Raw genomic sequence first — 16,905 nt, 5'->3', positions numbered from 1 at the left:
TTCAACCTTTACTGCAAACTTCACAAATTATAACACTATCAAATGCATTTTTGTATCTTTTTGTTATGCAAAGGTTAGGTTGAATATGCCAATGAAATGAAGGACACTAGATCCCCAAGTTACCTATTGTTGGATGGGAAAGAAAACAAAAAAACTTCTCTAGTTGTCCAGACCTCTGGGCTTCCCAGAAGACACTTAGCTCACAAATTTGCTGGACATTAAATGAATGTAAAATTTCCTAAAATAAAGTTGTTTTTTTAAATACAAAAAACCTTCCTAATGTTATAGTTAGAATCACTGTATATAGGTTTCATCTATCTCAAAAAGGGTAGGGATAGTCGGACTTCAAAATTCTATTCCAGGATACACAAGTATTTAATTTTACAGCTTATTGTATTCATCCCCAAATTTGCTTTTCTCAGATGAGTATTATTTCTTCCTCTGTTACCTACCTTTTATGTTTACTCCACTACAATTTGTGTGCATTTAAGGCATTTAAGTCTTTTCATAAGGTTCCTTGTCTGAACTAGGACATCTTGAAGATTTCCAGCCACATGCTCCCAAGAGGCCCCTCAATCCAGTCTCTCTCCAGCTTCAGGGACCCACGGAGGGAGCAGAGCTGGCCCAGGCTGAGTCAATTTCAACCCTTTTCCTGTGATCACAGTTCTTTCCGGAAATGGAAACATTGAGAACTTTTGACCTAAAATATTGTCTTTGTCCTATGTATCCACTTAAGCATCCTTTCTTTCTTTTTTTAACAGACACTAGGCAATTTTTAATATACAATGAAGACCACAAGCGCTGCGTGGAAGCATTAACTCCCAGTGCAGTTCAAACTGCAGTTTGCAACCAAGACAACGAGGCTCAGAAATTCCGATGGGTGTCTGAATCGCAGATCATGAGTGTTGCCTTTAAGTTATGCTTAGGGGTGCCATCAAAAACTGACTGGGTTGTTGTCACTCTGTATGCCTGTGACGCCAAGAGTGAATTTCAGAAGTGGGAGTGCAAAAACGACACGCTTTTGGGAATCAAGGGAGAAGATTTATTTTTTAACTATGGCAACAGACAAGAAAAGAACATTATGCTTTACAAGGGATCAGGTTTATGGAGCAGATGGAAAGTTTATGGAACCACAGATGATCTATGCTCTAGAGGTTATGAAGGTAAGAAGCTTGGAATTTTTTTTTTTTTTTCCTTTCTGTCAAGTCTTTCTCATCCTCTTAGTTGGAAACTAATTCAAGAAAATAAGCATATTCTTGTTTAGTCTGTAGTAGAAGTATTAATTGATTACTTTTGTGTTTGGAACTATTCTGTGTTCTGTGAATGAGTAAATGTGGTACAAAGTCCTAAATGATACTTTAGCTATCTGTAATTAATGGGAAGACATTTCTTGTAACTTTTGCTAAGATTTTTTTTTAACAGTGGGTTACCGTTTTTAGAAATTACTTTTCACTGTAGTCTTTGACCCAGTGTCTTCCATTTTACATTGTATGACCGTCGTGATAAAAGAGTTTAACGAAATGTTTCTTTTCCTTTGGTTTACATTACCTCTAAACCAATGACCTCTGGAACAACATTCTTTACCAATTCAGACTGTGTAAAATGAAATCTTGACAATTTTGGTTTCTAAATGTTTCTGATTTATTTGTTACCTTATGGGTATTTAGAGACATTATGTAATAATCAGCAAATTAGAAAAGCTAAGGAATTAGTTTATAATCTAACCTTCAGCGTCTTTAGTCTGCTGTTTTAGAAAGTGGTAGCACCTGTGGGGCAGGAAATAATTGTATATGTAGTTGGTTACTTCAGCTCTTGAAGGTTAAATAAAACCAGAGTATCTAGTCTTCTCTCATCTTGGTCAAATTTCATTCTCTAGCGGCTGCACAGAAAAAGATAAACAAAAAACAAAAAAAGAACTTGAAGCCCTTTACAAAGGCTTCTTGAGTCAGATGATGTTGTAACCACTTTCCAGGTTTGGACACTTGATTTCTGTAAAGTGTTATCTAGAACGACCTCAAGGTCAGAGAAAGAGCCTGCCTCTTGGGGCAAGAGATTAAGCTGTTTGCAAAATTACTATGTTACTGAGGCTGCAAAGGTTGGTTGAACTTAGCTTATGGCAGGTACGCAGATCATCGGAGTTCAGCTCTTTGCAAGGTGATGATTTGTCAGCTTTCTATTTTCCTTCTATGTTCTATAAAGAGCAGAAGAGAGTAGGAACTGAAGAAGAGAAGGAGGGCTCAGAAAGAAGTTATCCCAAGGCTTTTATTGAACATAATGTAGGTTTAGAAATTACCTAAGAGGCAACCTAAGTAGCACAGCATTTCAGGAGAAACTTGTCGGAAAATTATAGGGCAGGACAAGGGTGAACCAAACTTGACTGAGTCAAATTCCACAGGTGGGACAATAGTTCTAATTGAGGAATCCAACACAAGGAAGTTTGGTGCTAAGAGATCAGAATTCTCATTTTATTTTAAAAGATATCGCTGAAGTTCTGTAGTCCTCTCCCTACCCCCTGCCTCTACTTTCTGGTCTTCTGTTTGCTTTGAGAAAAATATGCATAGGATTTAGGATAGTGGTTCTCAGACTTTAATAATCGTCTGGAGAGCTTGTTAAAAATACAGATCCCAAGGTCCCCCCTCACCTAGATTCTAAACTAGCATATTGGGGGAAGGGCCTAGGGATCTATTGAATTATTTTTTATCAATACTGTGTCGTTGGATGCAGATGGTCCGTTGACCACACTTTGCATACTCCCTAACTCTCTCCCAAGACTTAAGATATTCCTGCTAGAAGATCTAGCCCTTCAGAGTGACCTTGGAATTGATTCATTGGAATATGCATTAGAAGTAAAGACAATGCAGAGAGGATGTATGCAGAGTCTTTGTCTCTCTAAAGAAAACTTGGGGAAGAAAACTGTCTGAGGCCAAGGAGTTAATTTTGAGTGATCAACTCAGATTTTGTAGACTTGGACGGATCTGAGGATTGTCTGGAAGTGTGGCCCACAAGAGGAAGAGTCAGTTGAGTGCAGTGACATGATTTGTTAGTCAAATTGTCCTCATCAGTGCTTTGTTTAATAAATCAAGTTAGTTCTTAAAAAGCCATTTCTGATTGACATCTGTAAATCGAGCACTGAGAATTCCTTGGCTAGCTGAATGAACAGTACCACTAGCCCTAGGTGGTCTTATCACGTTTTCTCCATATGAAGGAACAATGGTGTAATTATTACAAATCCAGCATGTTCTTTATACAATCTATGATTCGGAAAACTAGTCCTGTAACTTAGTGCAACAAAAGCTAGAATCACATTTTAAAGTTACTAACAGCTAGGCAATTGGCAAAAGAGTCATTTTGAGGGAACTGAGAATAAACCTAGCTTTTAAGGTGGACAAAATAAGTACGAGCAAAGGAAAAGGAAAGGAGGTAAGTGCGCTCTTTACATATGTTAGATGCTGTGCTATGTGTTTTACAAATGTTATATTATCTTAATGACTTTCAAGCTGTCTTTAAAGAACTTTTTAAAGTCATAGAATCTATGAAACTTAATTAGGAAAAGAGTATTCCTACCTAGAAAAAATTCTGAATATAAACTTGTCGCAAGAGACTGAATATTTCAATATAGAGGATCATTATCTCCCAGAGAGGCATCCCTACAAAGGTAGACTGAACATACTGGAGCACTTAGCTACTTGAGCGGTTTGGTTGTCAGTGGAGATATGAGCTTCCTTTTGACTTAAGCCAAACCGTGCTCCATAACGATTCTCTCTATTTCTTTTTAAATTAATTAATTTATTTATTTGGGCTGCGTTGGGTCTTTATTGCTGCGTGCAGGCTTTCTCTAGTTGCGGCGAGCAGGGGCTGCTCTTGCCTGTTGTGGTGCACAGGCTTCTCATTGCGGTGGCTTCCCTTGTTGCGGAGCACACGCTCTAGGCGCGAGGGCTTCAGTAGTTGTGGCTCGCAGGCTCAGTAGTTGTGGTGCACGGTCTTAGTTGCTCCATGGCATGTGGGATCTTCCCGGACCAGTGCTCGAACCCATGTCTCCTGCATTGGCAGGCGGATTCTTAACCATTGCGCCACCAGGGAAGTCCACAATTCTATATTTGTCTCAACTTTCCTTTCTAGGTGAACCTAGAGCTTCACATTTTGATCTGTTTGGACTCATTTTTTAAAAAAAAGACAAATACTGATTATAGATAGTATCTAAGGGTTTTAAGTGATTTCTTTCTATGATGTGAATTAGAGATTTATGCTAAAGTTCTTACCCTTTCTCGTAGCCATTGTTGAGGGACTCAAGTGGAGTCTGGCTTGACAGGAGTGGTTGGAGGGGATTGAAGTTTTGACTGTGTGTTTGGGTTACACAGCTATAAGGTTATTTTTCAATTTAGAGATTCAGTAATTCTCTGATTCCAACCAAGGGGAAGAATGGCCTTTTCTCTATTTGGAGGAAATGCAGAAGTCAAAGTTGTTGTCAGTAGAGCTGACTGCTTTTGGCTCATGGGGCAAAGAGGAAAATCTATTGCAAAAGACAGCAGAACAGAAGTGGTGCTAGAGTTTTTCCCGAGGACACATGTATCCAGCAAAAGACAGGGGTTGCCAGAGAAGGGAAATACAAAGGAATTCCCTGTGTTAGTGTAAGAGGTGTGATTAGAAGCGTAAGACCGATCCTCGCAGTAACCTTCTGATTGGAGAGTAATCATTCAGGAGATTCACATCCATTCTAAGCACAAGTCAATGTGTCTCTTCTAGCCATGTACACGCTCCTGGGCAATGCCAACGGGGCAACCTGTGCATTTCCATTCAAGTTTGAAAACAGGTGGTATGCGGATTGCACAACTGCTGGGCGATCAGACGGATGGCTCTGGTGTGGAACCACTACAGATTATGACATGGATCGGCTATTTGGATATTGTCCATTGAAATGTAAGTAACTTTATCATCAAGACAATTTTGGCACGTTTAGTATGGCAACCTAGCGATAAGACTTTGTGTTAACCGAGAACATTTCTTCCTCCAAGTGATTTCTCATTTACTCTCTCATCATACTCCACCACAACCCTCTGCAGATGTCATTGTCCCCATTTTATAATGGAGGGAGTGAGCCATACTGGCTAAAGACAAGAACACAGATCTTCTGACTCTCAACCCTAGGCTGCATCGAATGACCCCTTTATTTTCACTAACTACTACTTCTCCTCAAATTCCACTGTTACTGGCAGTTATTTTCTAAGACTTTAGGGCAAATTATACTGTATATGATGCAACATATCCTTAATGCCACAGGTGGGCATCCCATTTTCTAACCCCCTCCCCAATGATTTACCTTTATTAAACTATAGATCGAAAACAGAATTTAAGCAATGCCACAGCATTGGTTTTGATGGAGAGAGAGAGAGAGAGAGATGTGAGTGACTCCTGAATTTTGTGCCGATGTAATGAAAAGGGTTCCTCACTGTGAAAATGATAGTAATGCTACTCTTCTTAAATTAAGTTTAAGAAGAGTATTACTTAATTTAACATAGCTTCAATGGAAGTGAGTTATGTCTATGCTTGAAGGGGTTTTAAAATGAAAATGTAAGTCTTATTGCAATGATGCAAAATAAGTGCCATTGCATTGTATTGAAGTGAGGGGGCCATGAAAATTCTTGGTGTCCTTTCCACGCTCAAGAATTTATAAAGAAGCAGGGCAGCAGGTTTTGGGTGGGGTGGAGGAGGGCATTCGTGTTGGAAGGCAGGGATGGGGCTGAAGAAAACAGAGAAGGAAGAGTTCTTCGCTTCCCTCTCCCCATCACCCCACATCCTCCTCTTGCTGCCAGCACCTCCCTTCCTTTTCTTCCCCTGAACTTCTTACCCCCAACCTCTTGCTACTTCAGCCTCTGTGGATCAGGGCTCCTGTTTCCTGCTGTGCTGCCAAGGGGCGGGCGCAGGGGCAGAGCCTCAGATACAGTCTGGGCTGATTGTGAGACCACCTGCCTTGCAATAGTGCTGCTTACCCCACTAAACTTTCAGGATCACACATCCACATACCATCACGGTATTCCAAGCGTTATTGTAAAAAACAGTCCAATTTACAAACATATCTTAGTTTGTCAAGTTAAAGACAGAATTCCAAGAATTGTGCTTATTTATCTCTTTTGATTTTTAATCCCTAAACATCTTACTAAAAATTGATTTGATTTCTCAGCCCCATAGATTATTGTAAGTCCCCTCTGGGTCTAGTCCCTCAGTTCTGGGTGAATACCCACAAAAACTCAGTCTTCCTGTGTTCATGGTGGAACGGCTCTCCCATTCTTGGGTGAGGTAAATGCATTTCTGTTTAATAACAACTTTTAAAGGTTTGATTCCCATGAAAGGTTGATTGATGTCTGATCTCTATATTAGAAGGCTTTTTGTCTGAAAACAAAACTGAACTTTTTCCTCATAAGATAAAGCAAGACTCGTTTTTCAGTGATTGAGGCACATCTTCCTCTGGACTTTGTAGGAATGGTATTTTCTAAATCCGTTATCATGGAGTGTCTTGGGGTCTCATGGGTCCAGCTATAACATCCTGCACTTACATGGTGTTGACAGGGACCTTGTTGGCTGCATGTATGATTTAATGAATCATTAAATGGAGGACAAATGGCCAGCCACTAATCATAAAAAAAAACCACCCTTGGCTAGACATGTGTTTTAGGGATAAACTGGGTAGGCTCTAGAATAAGCTTTTAGTCTCATTGGTTCCAATTTATGTCTTCAAAGCAAATTATATATTTTGCCCAGTTAATTGTAAAAGTAAAATAACTGGAAATTTAAAACACTTTTGATTTCAATATGCATTACAATTTTTAAAGCACATTTTATACATTCCATGCCTTTCTGAAGGGCTTTGCAGTTTCCCAAACTCTTTCATTGTCTTTGCTTTGTGTTTTTTCAAAAGAACTCTTTATTTTATGTTAGCCTTAACTAGCAGATCAATACAGGAAGATGAGGTCCCAGCTATTGACCTAGTGACACTTAGTATATGCTCCTCATTGTGCTTTGTATGGTTTATTGTAATGTTTTCCTTCTATTTAGACATTATTTTCAAGTATCAGGAGAACAGGAAAAGGAAAAGACTCCTTTCTCTCAATTCCCATAGCTTGCAATTTTCGCTTTCAGCATCAGTTGTGCTGGCTTACTGTGGGAATTTGAACATTTGGAGAGATACGAGTCAGCAACCCATGCATGCATTGAGAAATAGGTCTTAATTCCTTGATTTAAAATGCAAAATATACTTTATTTAAATGAAGAGAAGCATCAAATTGCATTTCTTTCTTTGGTCATTTGTAGCCCTTTCCTTCATTTCTGGATGAGAAAATCATCCCCCCCTTCTTTTTATATCTCACACTTTCTACCACACTACAAGCAAAACCTCCAAATTTCTAAAACTATTTATTTAAAATAGCTCCGTCTTCAAATAAACCTCAAACCAGTCTCACTTGAGTGATCTCACTTACACGGTGAAGAATCCATTTGCACATTAAACTAGTAAGACCTCAGATTGTGGTAATTTAAATTTAACATTACGAATTCAAATATATTTTTTATGTGAATATAGAATAATTTTATAGTTAAAACATCTTAGAAATGTCTATGCTGTTGCCCAGATGAAATGTTGATATATTTTTCTTCCTCTTTGGTGTTTCATGAACCACAAATTTCATATCATAGTGTGTGGTAAGTATATGAAAAAGGTCACTTCCTTGTCAGATACAAAGAATCACAATTACATGCATATATAAAGTGTGGGCTATATGTGTATATATAATGTTGGCTGTATGCATATATATGGTGTAGGCTCTATACACACGGACAACTGTCCAATTTGGTAGCCAGTTGAATACTCCTCAGAAAATTTGAGAATTTACGTAATCTTTTCTCTTCCTTATAAATAAATGAAAGGATTATGACTTCACATGACTTGTAAGTAGAATTTTACGTTATTAAAAAGACAAAAGAGAAGTTTTTATATCATGAAGCACACAAAAATATTTCACTTGTTGACTCATTTCTCAAACATCTTATGTGTAAAATGAACTCAATAATATTTATCCATCTGTATTATTGGCCTTTCATAGACTATAACCAAGTTTATTGAGTATATTGGGAGTCATAAAATAGCAAAGGAAAAAATAAGGTAAAAATTTTAAAAATTAAAAAAAAAATTTAAATTAAAAAGTGTTTTACTCTGAGGGAAGAAAAACTAACAATCAGCTATTGCCAGGAGCGACCTATGTTTAATACATGCTAGGGATAAGAACATGCGACTCCAGAGGTGGTGAACAATTTAACTAAGGTTGAATCACCAGTGAGTGACAGAGTCTGGAGGTAGGTCCTGGTCAGTCTGTCTGTGGAATCTATGACCTTCCCCTCTAATGCCCGTGTCTTTGGTCTAAAAAGACCAAACTAGAATGTGCAGGTGAACTATCCATTGCTGAGAGAAGACATATTTCTTTTCTCTTCTCCCTTTAGTATTGTTTTTCTAGATTAAGGAAGTTGGGCTGGCATCTCTATTCTTAGTCTATGTATTTGCCTCACTTCCCAACTCATCTGATCTCAAATGTCCTAATGGAAAAATAGAGATGGTGAGTCCCTGTCTTTCTGGAGGCACATGAAGGAGATGGAATGCGGTCGAGCCTTGAAAACTCCCCCTCTTCATTTCAGGAGTAAAGAAAATCTCATAGTCACTTTAAAACTGATTAAAAGAAAGAAAAAAAGGAAAAGATAATGCTTTAGGCAATAACGCTACCAAGATTGTTTAAAAAATATTGTTCACTGAAAATTCTTTCCATGCATAATGTAGTCAATTCCTTTTGACTTCTTTTACAGTTGAGGGCAGTGAAAGCTTATGGAATAAAGATCCATTGACCAGCATTTCCTACCAGATAAATTCCAAATCTGCTTTAACTTGGCACCAGGCGAGGAAGAGCTGCCAACAACAGAATGCTGAACTCCTGAGCGTCACAGAGATACATGAGCAGACATACCTGACAGGTAAAGATGTGAAAAGAAAACAAAGTTGTGAAATCACGATTATTTTATTTCTGTATAGTTTAACTTAAAAGCATACAACACGAATAATTCTAGATAGAATTATCTATCTAGATAATCTATCTAACTCTATCTAACATCATGATAGAGTCAGTCCTAAACAGATGGTGCAGAGGGTTCGACAAATGTGCATCCTGAAAAAGGCACCTGGGATGGCAAATAGTTTTCACCTCATGAGCCAACTTTCTTCTATCAGTTGTGTCAATGTCTATAACTTGTGCTGAGAATGATTCGGCGGATTTATTTGGACTCAGAGTAGAAGATGCTACAATCAATTAGCGATGCCGTTCTTGGACACAAGACGCGGGTGCCATACTGGTCAAATATTCGAGGTCTAGCTTGAAGTCATTGGTTTTCCATTAGCATGGGAGAATTTAACGTGATAAACTGAAGAGCTGCCACCACAAACAGGGACAAGTGAAGGGCTGTCCTTTTGCCTCCTGTCTTTCAAATCCCCAGACTCTAATGGTTTTCAGGTCTTATTGATACTCTTTCTACAATGTTTGTTTTTTTAGCATTTGTTCTTATAAGGTTGTGAAGATGAAAAGAGCTAGTGTTTGCTTGAGATGAGAGGGTCTGTTTTAGCGTCTGCAATCCACACTTGAGGAACAGAGAGATCAAGACCAGAAACGAGTGTGGGAGAAAGAGCATCCTCAGTTCCCTGCTCTAATCCCTGCCTGCAGTTCACCTCGACCCTGCTACTAGCTGAAAGTATCTCTGATCCAGCGACCACCATGTTCCAAGACTCTTAGTGGCTTCTCACTTCCTATCAAATAATTAACAGCTCACCTTTGCCTGACATGCAAGGGCTCTCACCTGTCCACTGACTGCTCTTCCCCTTTGTGCATTTCGCAGTCTTGACAAAAGAAACTTTTGGTTCCTCATCTATGTCTCATACTTTCTCTCCTCCACATCTGTCCCCGTGGCATTTCTTGTACCTGGAATTCCCTACATTTTATACAGTTGAAATGCAGTCTTCTCTCTTTCCATCTGCCTTTCTCTTAATTTGTTTACCACTTTTACAGTGGTTACTTACGTATGTCCCACTTCCCCTACAAGACTGTAAATACATTCGTTTTTTATTCATTCATTCATTCATTCTGCAAGATGGGTGGTTTCTCTGTGTGAGGCATTGTGCTAGCTCCTGGGGACACAGCGGTGACCAAAGCCTGCCGTGTCCTGTCCACGTGGAGCTTAAAGTCCAGTGGGGAAAACACATAGACAAGAAAATGAGCAAATAAATACAAATTACAGTTAAGTGCCATGAGAAAAGCAAATTGAAGGCTGTGTGGAGAATGGATTTGAGGGCAGATGGCTGAAAGTGAGGACTGTCTTGTGAATATGTATGTCCTCCCCACCCCTAACGAGATTCACACAGAACCTTCTGGGAAGACAGTCTCAAAGAATGTTTGCTGACTGACAAATGAGGATGCAACACAAGAAAAACCATTATTTAGAAATTCAGCCTCACGTTTGGACCCGTGGTCAGTTCATGGCGAGAAGACAGTGGTTCTTAAGTGTGAAGTTGCTTATCAATCACCAGGGAACTTTGTTAAAGCGAAGCTGCCTGGGTGCAAACCCCAGAGACTGTAGATCAGTAGGTATGATGTGGGGTCCTGGAATCTGCATGTTATCAAGTTTCCAGGTGATTCTAGGGCAAGTGGATGGGGACCACACTTGGCAAAGCACTGTGTACAGTACCTGCTGTATCAGCAATGCCTACAGATTGCATCTGCCGGGACAGCAGGCAGCAGAGCTCAGGAGTAAGGAGCATAGACTCAGGAGCCTGACTGCCTGGGCCCCAGCTCTGTGAAGCCGGGGGACCATGGGGGCGATTACCCGAGGCTGCTATGCTGCAGTGGGAGAGTGTGTGTGAACTGGTACCAGGGACAGAGCCGCCCCCAGCCTTGTCTCATCACCTGGGATTCCCTTTCTCCAGCTCTTTTCGGATGATCCTCTCCATTAATTGGAACACACTTCTCCTATAAGTTATTATTTTTTCATTGAATTTGAAGATGTTGATTGCATTCTATTTTGGGCAGAAAAGAATGTAACATGAATTTTTTTTAGCACCACCTTGTGAAATACACAAAGCGTTATTAGGTAAGAAAGATTTTTCTACTTCTAGGCCATTTCTGAGGACTACATCATGAATACTAGCTCCACTGTAATGAAATCTTTCTTGTACCAAGTATAACATTTAAAAATTTTCCGCTTTCAGTATAGTCTGCAAGCCAGCATTTTCTTTCGGCCATCATTAAAGAGATTGACAATAGAAAAGCAATACGACCTCACTATGGGCATTCGTGAACTCAGAGATGGGATTATGTCTCCATCTGCCCAGTGATTCTGTTTTGTGTTGGTCCTTGGGACCTTTGTATGCAGTACTGGGGCAAAGTACAGAGGGACCAATATTTGCAGCCATGTGTAAAAATAAGGAGAAAGAGAGGAAAACAGAGACAGAGATAAGACAAAATTTATGTAGGTGATTAAGGAAGAGAGAGAATGAGTTGAGACAATCCTGGTGTGATTTGTGCTGGCTTGCACGGGTTAGAGAAAACTCAGAGTTGAAATGGTTTCACTTGGCTTTTTTTTTTTTTTTTTTAAGAAATCTGTTTGCGGGTTGTGTTATCTTGACTCTCCTGAGTTTTGCTTGTTTTCTGGCTTTCTGGAAGCCAAGGGACGGAGCACAGGTTACTTGTGAACTCTTCCCCAGTTGCTAGGGGAAGGGCTATGTGAGCAGGGCAGCATCTCTGGGCCCTCCACTCACTTCCTCATTCCTGGCTCCGCTATCAGGCTTCTGGCTGCAGGAAATGCTTCTCTAATCAGCAAGGGCTATTACTGTGTCCCCAGGAGCGCAAACAAGCCCTAAGACATTGGGAGGCTGAGTTCACCTCAGATACTTATTTGAATCTTATCCAAGCCTCCGGAATTTCAGTCAGCAAATTTTAACTGAAATCCGGGTAGGAATGACTTCTCGAATGAGATTTGTAATATTTCCTGCTTTTCTTTAAGTCAAAAATGTCATGCATTAGGGGACAAAAAAAGTCTGACGGGGAATTTAAAAAATAAACCAGACTTTTGTTTTCTAGAGGGAAGATATTCATGACATTTGGGATTTATTGGCGTATATTGGGGAAGACTAGAAAATCCTGGTGTGAGTGAAGGATTGTCATCTACTCCATTCTGGAAAATAGGGCGCTAACATTTTTTAAAAACCACACATAGTTACCCTTTTAAAATATGATTTCTTTTATGTGAGAATTTTGAGTAGTAAGTTTCATTTTTCAAAAAGATATAAGCCTCTTATGACTCTGAGATCAAATTAGCTGTTATTTATTAAACAGCTGTTGTGTGTCAGACACTGAGCTTTATTTCTAAAGCTGACACCAACCTTGTAAATGAGTAATATTGTCCCCACTTTATAGATAACAGATTAGGAGGGAGAAGTTAGGAATTGTGCCTAATGCCGCATGTTCAGAAAATAACTGAATTGGAATTCAGCACTGTCTTTCCATTACGCTCTGCCTGGGTCTCACTTAAAAATAAGCAAGGATCTGGTGGCCCCCAAAGCACTAAAGAGAACCTTTAATTTAGATGTCAACAGCTCCTTGCTCCAGTAAATTTATTCTAAACTGGCAGTCTGATTTCACATTATCTGCTGGGTTAACGGCTTCTACCCAGCGGCCAATTCTTATATCACCCAGAGTCAGTTCATCATCTCTTCTTCTTCTACCCTCAAAAATATTGGGGCACCCTATTGAATCCTCAGTTCCTGAATCAGATTTATAACTACATATGTGCAGGATTAGGATTATAGAACTGAAATAAGATATAGGAAGTGAAATTGGCTAGTTACTTTGATTGTTTTTGCCAGTTTCCATATGGTGCTGGGTGGAGAACAAATTGGACCACAGTATAGAAAAGAACAATACAGTGTACTATTGGACAGTAATACGTCTTCTACTACAACTAAGTTCAAAAGTAGGTATAAACTGTTTCAGACGATACATGCAGGAAAATTACAACATTAAAAAGTTTAGCATGTGGAATTGATGCTTTGTGTAATAATACTAAAAAAATTTGGTCATCTTCTTTATAAAATTACAAACACATTAGAGAAAAAATTGTGGACGACACTCATCAGCTTTAAGTGATATATTTAACACAAAGCTTGAAATTTGTTTGTAAATCACACTTTTTGCCAACCTGAATTCAACATGGAGTAATAACAATAATAATAATATTAATAATAGCAATAGCTTACATTTATTGGGCATATACTGTGTATTAGGCCCTGTTTTAAGAAGTATTACTTAATTTAATTCTTCAAAACAAGCCTAGGAGTACCTAGAGTAGATAAGGAGAGTCTCAAAGGACAATTTCCTTAAAGAGTGATCATCTTTTCTCATCATGCCAAACATAGTAATTTAATTAAGCAATCTCAGGCAAAATCTAATTTATTTATTCCTACAGTTCTGTTCAAAACTTCATAGTTTTGAAAACTTAGATATGCATATTTTATTATAAGTTTTAAAACATACCAGAATATTTGATTTTGGGGAATAGCTATATCCAACATATACAAGGAACTCATACAACCCAACATCAAAAATAGACCCCCAAAGCCTGAGAAAAACCAAAAAAACTTGAAGAGATATTTTCTCAAAGAAAACATACACGTGTAAAGATGCTCAACATCATTAATCATCAGGGAAATGCAAATCACAACCACTGTGAGATACCACTTCACACCGGTTAGAGTGGCTATTATCAAAAAGAGAACAAATAACAAGTGTTGGCAAAGATGTGGAGAAAAGAGAACCCTCTTGTGCTGTCAGTGGGGATGTGAACTGGTGCAGCCACTATGGAGAACCGTATGGAGGGTCCTCAAAAAATTAGAAATAGAGCTACCATGTGATCCAGCAATTTTACTTCTGATTATTTACCTGAAAAAAACCAAAAACACTAATTCAAAAAGACATATGCATTCCAGTGTTCACTGCAGCATTATTTACAATAGCCAAGATATGGATACAACATAAGTGTCCATTGATAGACAAATGGATAAAGAAGATGTGGTATATATATACATACACACAATGGAATATTACTCAACCAGAAAAAAATGAAAATTTGCCATTTGTGACAACATGGGTGACTCTAGAAGGTATTATGCTAAGTGAAATAAGTCAGAGACAAATGAATACCTCTTGATCTCACTTATGTATGGAATCTAGAAAACAAAACAAAATGAAAACAGATGCATAGATACAGAGAACAAATGGGTGGCTGCCAGAAGGGAGGGCGGGTTGGGGAGTAGGTGAAATAGTTAGAGGATTAAGAGGTACAACCTTCCAGTTATATAGCAAAGTCATGGGGATATAATACACAGCATAAGGAATATGGTCAATTATATTGTAATAACTTTGTATGGGCACAGATGGTTACTAGACATTGTGGAGATCATTTCACAATGTATGCAATGTCAGATCGCTATGTAGTATACCTGAAACTAATGTAATATTGTATGTCAACTATATTTCAGTAAGAAAAATAATTTATGAAAAAATCAATGTTCAGTGGTATTTAATAGAATAACTATTAACATAAAATATAGTATCAACATGACACTGATCCCAGAATGACATTTCTAAGGTACAGACTAGTACACAGGCATCTCCTCCTGACACCTTATAAGTTATCTATTTACATGAATGAGGTGAGATGGCAGTTTTTGTTGGTTTCTTTAATTTACCCTAAAAAGACATAAGTAATAGTTTAGTACTCAAAAGAGTTTTAATAACTATGTAAAATAATTAATAAACTAAAGGGAAACCATCAATGAGATGAATAACTATAAAATTGATTTACTATGAATGAATTTCTATCACTTCATTATCAGTATTTTCTTTTTAATGAATGCAGTCATAGTCGATGATGCTCATTGCAGAGATTTAAGACTAAAGAAATATTAAGATTTTCCCTTTTGATAATGTCATTTCCTTGACATAGCTTGTAATAAGTATTTTATTTTTTGGTAAAATTCCAACTTTGGAGAACCAAATGCTGAGTCTTCACAGGTAACCAGAGTGAGTTCTGCCATGGGCTATTGTTTGGGGAGGGATGACATTTATCAGAAATATCTTTTTAGTTCATGGTTCTTTACTTAAAGGTGCTCTAACATCTAAACTTATCTGGAAAGTGTATTATATCAATAATAGTAACTCACAGGCAAATTTAATTTAAACAAGGGTTGAATTCACTGGAAACACCAAAGTGAACTCTGGGTGCAAGTCCTAATTTACTAATCCTCTGTTTCACTCTCCACAAGTTTCTTAACTTCTCTGTCCTCAGTGTCTTCATCTGTAAAATGAAGGCACTGGACGAGATACCTCTCAAGGTGTATAAAGTACCTAAGGGCAAGAGCTGTACTAACTCAGACTTTTTTTTCTAGAACACTTGATAAAGATAAGTGAATCTGAATTAAATTTCACTGACTTTTTACATGCTAGTAGTTAATTTCATCCCGTTTTTATTACTTTATTGAAAGAAATTACACAATAGGGTTTACTTTTCAGTCAATAACTCCAGTATTGGATTCAGTTCAGTTCATTAAGCATCAACCTACCTAATCAATATCAACCTAGTCAATATCCTTAAGTGGGTTCTCCCTTTGTCAGTGCCTTTCTGCCAGATGCTGAATAAACTAACAGCATTCAGGTCACATTTCTCCAAGAATGTGATCTGTGCTTTTATGGGATTGGGGAGCAAAAAATGTGAGATATGATTCTGGGGCATCGAGTCACTGTAATCCCCTTTCATTTGAATTTGTGACATGAATGTGTGTCTATATCAGCTAATGAAAAATTGGGGAAAATTTCGGTGAATTTGGATAGCTTAGTTGGTTGCATCAGAACTAAAGGGTCTGGGATTTGATGTCATAAGAACCCAGGTTTAGGGACTTCCCTGGCGGTCCAGTGGTTAAGACTCCGTGCTTCCGATGCAGGGGCGTGGGTTTGGTCCCTGGTCGGGGAATTAAATCCCCAAAAGAACCTAGGTTTAAATTTCAACTCTGCACATGACATCTAAACTCTTTGGGTGTCAAATTCCTAATCTGTACAATGGAGATGGCGGTACCTAATTAGAGTTTGTGAGGATTGAAAACGAGCGAAAACAGTGCCCTGAATATAGTAAGTGGTTATTCTCACCATTGAAAAGATCTGACTGGGGAATATATCCTCTAGAGAACAGTAAACATAAAGTGGTCCTTTATGATTACCCTTTATGTTTATAGACACTTCAGGTTGGTATTTTATTTAAGACAAAGGATAGTTTTCCTTTCCATTAATTCTTTTAAATCAACTAAAAAGAATATAGAGAGAACAGCAAATCCATGGTTTATAAAGTTATACGTAATAGCACATTAGAGTTGTTTAACCTGGGCGGGCTGCAGTCCATGTTGCTTCTGTTTTGTTTTTTATTGCATCTCAGGCCTAGCACAGACTTTGAAACATTGTAATTATGATTTATTAGCTGCCTAAGTAAAGTGTTATTCATAGTAGCACAAGCACTTAGTGTTTAGATTTTAATCATCATCTTAATGAGGAAAAAAATGGATTTTTTAAAATGTCATCGAATAAAATTCTGAGAGTAAGCTCTAAAATATGAGGTCAGGGTAATAACTTATGAGAGTGATATAGATTGAAATGTGTATTAAACTTTTTTATGATAGAAAATGGTGACTTTGATACAAAATAAATCTTAGTTTTACTCTAAAATGAAGTAAACATGTTTTTGTTTGATGATAGTCAAAGAGATTCTTCTCCAAATTAGAAG

The 16,905-nt window shown here is 38.1% G+C and overlaps 1 protein-coding gene across 1 annotated transcript in view; it reads left to right on the top strand.

Annotated features, from left to right (window-relative positions):
• Window positions 1-16,905, top strand: part of MRC1 (mannose receptor C-type 1) — an 88,691-nt gene that overhangs the window by 11,956 nt on the left and 59,830 nt on the right. Inside the window, exons 2-4 of the mRNA XM_036843396.1 lie at window positions 762-1,163; window positions 4,744-4,917; window positions 8,845-9,009. Coding sequence (XP_036699291.1) covers window positions 762-1,163; window positions 4,744-4,917; window positions 8,845-9,009 — 741 coding nt within the window. The remainder of the gene's footprint in view (window positions 1-761; window positions 1,164-4,743; window positions 4,918-8,844; window positions 9,010-16,905) is intronic.

The sequence above is a fragment of the Balaenoptera musculus genome, chromosome 2, assembly GCF_009873245.2.
Source record: "Balaenoptera musculus isolate JJ_BM4_2016_0621 chromosome 2, mBalMus1.pri.v3, whole genome shotgun sequence".
Taxonomy (NCBI): domain Eukaryota; kingdom Metazoa; phylum Chordata; class Mammalia; order Artiodactyla; family Balaenopteridae; genus Balaenoptera; species Balaenoptera musculus.
Note: the sequence above shows the minus strand (reverse complement) of the source record. Positions and strands in the feature narration are given on the sequence as shown.